Source organism: Curcuma longa, unplaced genomic scaffold, assembly GCF_044706935.1.
Source record: "Curcuma longa cultivar G26 ecotype Majalengka, Jawa Barat unplaced genomic scaffold, ITB_CL_G26_1.1 contig_14991, whole genome shotgun sequence".
Lineage (NCBI taxonomy): Eukaryota > Viridiplantae > Streptophyta > Magnoliopsida > Zingiberales > Zingiberaceae > Curcuma > Curcuma longa.
This window is the reverse complement of record NW_027429933.1, coordinates 5,870-7,849: the sequence shown is the minus strand read 5'-3', so window position 1 is coordinate 7,849 and position 1,980 is coordinate 5,870. Positions and strand designations below refer to the sequence as shown.

General features: G+C 46.5%; 1 protein-coding gene across 1 annotated transcript; it reads left to right on the top strand.

Moving 5' to 3' along the window:
* Positions 1-548: 548 nt before the first annotated feature.
* LOC141816201 (ethylene-responsive transcription factor 2-like) lies at positions 549-1,659 on the top strand. The gene has a single exon (XM_074704027.1). The coding sequence runs from the start codon at positions 602-604 to the stop codon at positions 1,475-1,477; it is 876 nt and encodes a 291-aa protein (XP_074560128.1). The 5' UTR covers positions 549-601; the 3' UTR covers positions 1,478-1,659.
* Positions 1,660-1,980: the final 321 nt, after the last annotated feature.

Sequence of the window (1,980 nt, the reverse complement as noted above, 5' to 3'; positions counted from 1 at the left end):
AATCCCCAAGTAATTTGTTAATAAAAATGATTAAACTTAAATCAGCCATAATTTTGTAAACAATAGAAATAATTTAGTTTCATTATATTCAAGATATTTTAATGATAAATTTTTAGATGGCACATCTAAATTTGATAGATTTCCCAACAAGCTATCTATCTATTTTTTAATTTTTTTGTTTTTCAAATGACAAACAGGAACAGCCATGAGTCGTTGTTTTTGTTACCCGATCATACCTACCCAATCCATTTCACTTTTCAATAAAACAAAAAACAAAATATAAATAAATAAATTGAACGGTACGTTAGCAACATGGTCCGCGCAGCCGCTGGCCCGCTGCTGCGCACGCGACAAAATCTGTGAGGGAAGACGATCTCATCTGTGACGTCACCCTATACCGATAAATAAATAAATTTGTTATTTATTGGAATGGTGATTTTTGTCACGTGTTCTTCATCGGCGAAGCTTCCAGGAAGCACGATGCACTTTGATGAGTTATATAAACTGCCATTCCTTCCCTTTCCCCTGCTCCAAGGTAAAGGCCGAAAAATCTCACCGGAATCACTTATCCTCACCGCTCGGTCACCACATCCAATAAATAATGCTCCAAGCTCAATCCCAGGAGCCCGTCGGACGCCATACCCCACTCGCCGACCCCGGCGAGCCAGCCTCGTTTGGCTCCGTTGCAAGGGCCTACTGCCGGAGCTCCAGCTTTGGCAGCCTCGTAGCCAACGAGTGGTCGGACGGGCTACCCTTCCGCCTCGACGACTCTGACGACATGGTGATCTACGGTGCGCTCCGCGACGCCTTCCACCATGGCTGGCTTCCCTCTGGCGTCAAGCGGGAGGAAGAGCTTGATCCGGCGCCGCAACAGCCTCCTCTGGTCCAGATGTCCCTACAGCAGCAGAACACGGGTGTAACGGGTTCGAAGGCGACGGCGAGGCCGGCGATATCGAAGGGAAGACACTACAGAGGGGTACGGCAGCGGCCGTGGGGGAAATTCGCAGCCGAAATTAGGGATCCGGCGAAAAACGGGGCGAGGGTGTGGCTGGGCACGTTCGAGACGGCGGAGGAGGCAGCCCTTGCCTACGACCGCGCCGCCTATCGGATGCGGGGATCCCGGGCGCTGCTCAACTTCCCGCTCCGGATCGGCTCCGAGAAGGACACGGCTACACCTACCGTAGCCTCGTCTTCTTTGAAACGGTCCTCGGCGGAACCCAGCTCCCCCGCCTGTTCCTCCTCCTCCTCCTCCTCCTCCTCATCCTCCTCTTGGATCTCATCTCCGAAGAGGAGGAAGCGAGGCGAGGCAGCGGCCGCGGCCGCGGCATCGCCGGCCGCTACCTCCCCTACGCTTTCGGCGCCGATTCAAGTCCCGGTGCAAGCGCAGACCGGTCTGGGATTTGGGGATCGGCCACAGGTTTTACCTGCCGGACCTGTTGTCCAACATCCACACGTCGGTCAACTTTTGGTAACCTGAAGCCAGTCAACAGTGAGAAACAAGAAGCTTCGAGAAATATTTTCTCAACGGATCAAACTTTGAAGGCCAATGAAATGTCAAATATGTAAATAGAAAAGGTATTCATGTGTTTTTAGTAATTCTGTGTTGCTCCTTTTAAATGAAATTAATTAAATATAGCAGCATAAGCATTTGCCACTGAATCTGGACATGGGGTGGTAACTGGAGGACTCTAGTAGCCAAACTTGTGCTGGCCCGCACGCGGATTCCAAAATCTTCTTTGCTCATGTAAATATTTTCTGCATTTTTTAAAAGGACGTACTATATTTCAGTTTTTTTTTAGGTCATATTTAATTTTTAAAATATCTTTCCTATCTTAGTTTATCCTAAAATAAAATAAAAACTTAATTTTTTATTTAAATCGAACTAATCAATCAGATAAAAAAAATTAAAATTTTAATTATTTATCGACATGTTTCATATATATTAAAAAATACGTTATTAAACTTATGATAATCTCTTAA

Excerpts from the sequence above, each read along its gene's own strand:
- LOC141816201 (XM_074704027.1), top strand. The coding sequence starts at position 602 with ATGCTCCAAGCTCAATCCCAGGAGCCCGTCGGACGCCATACCCCACTC.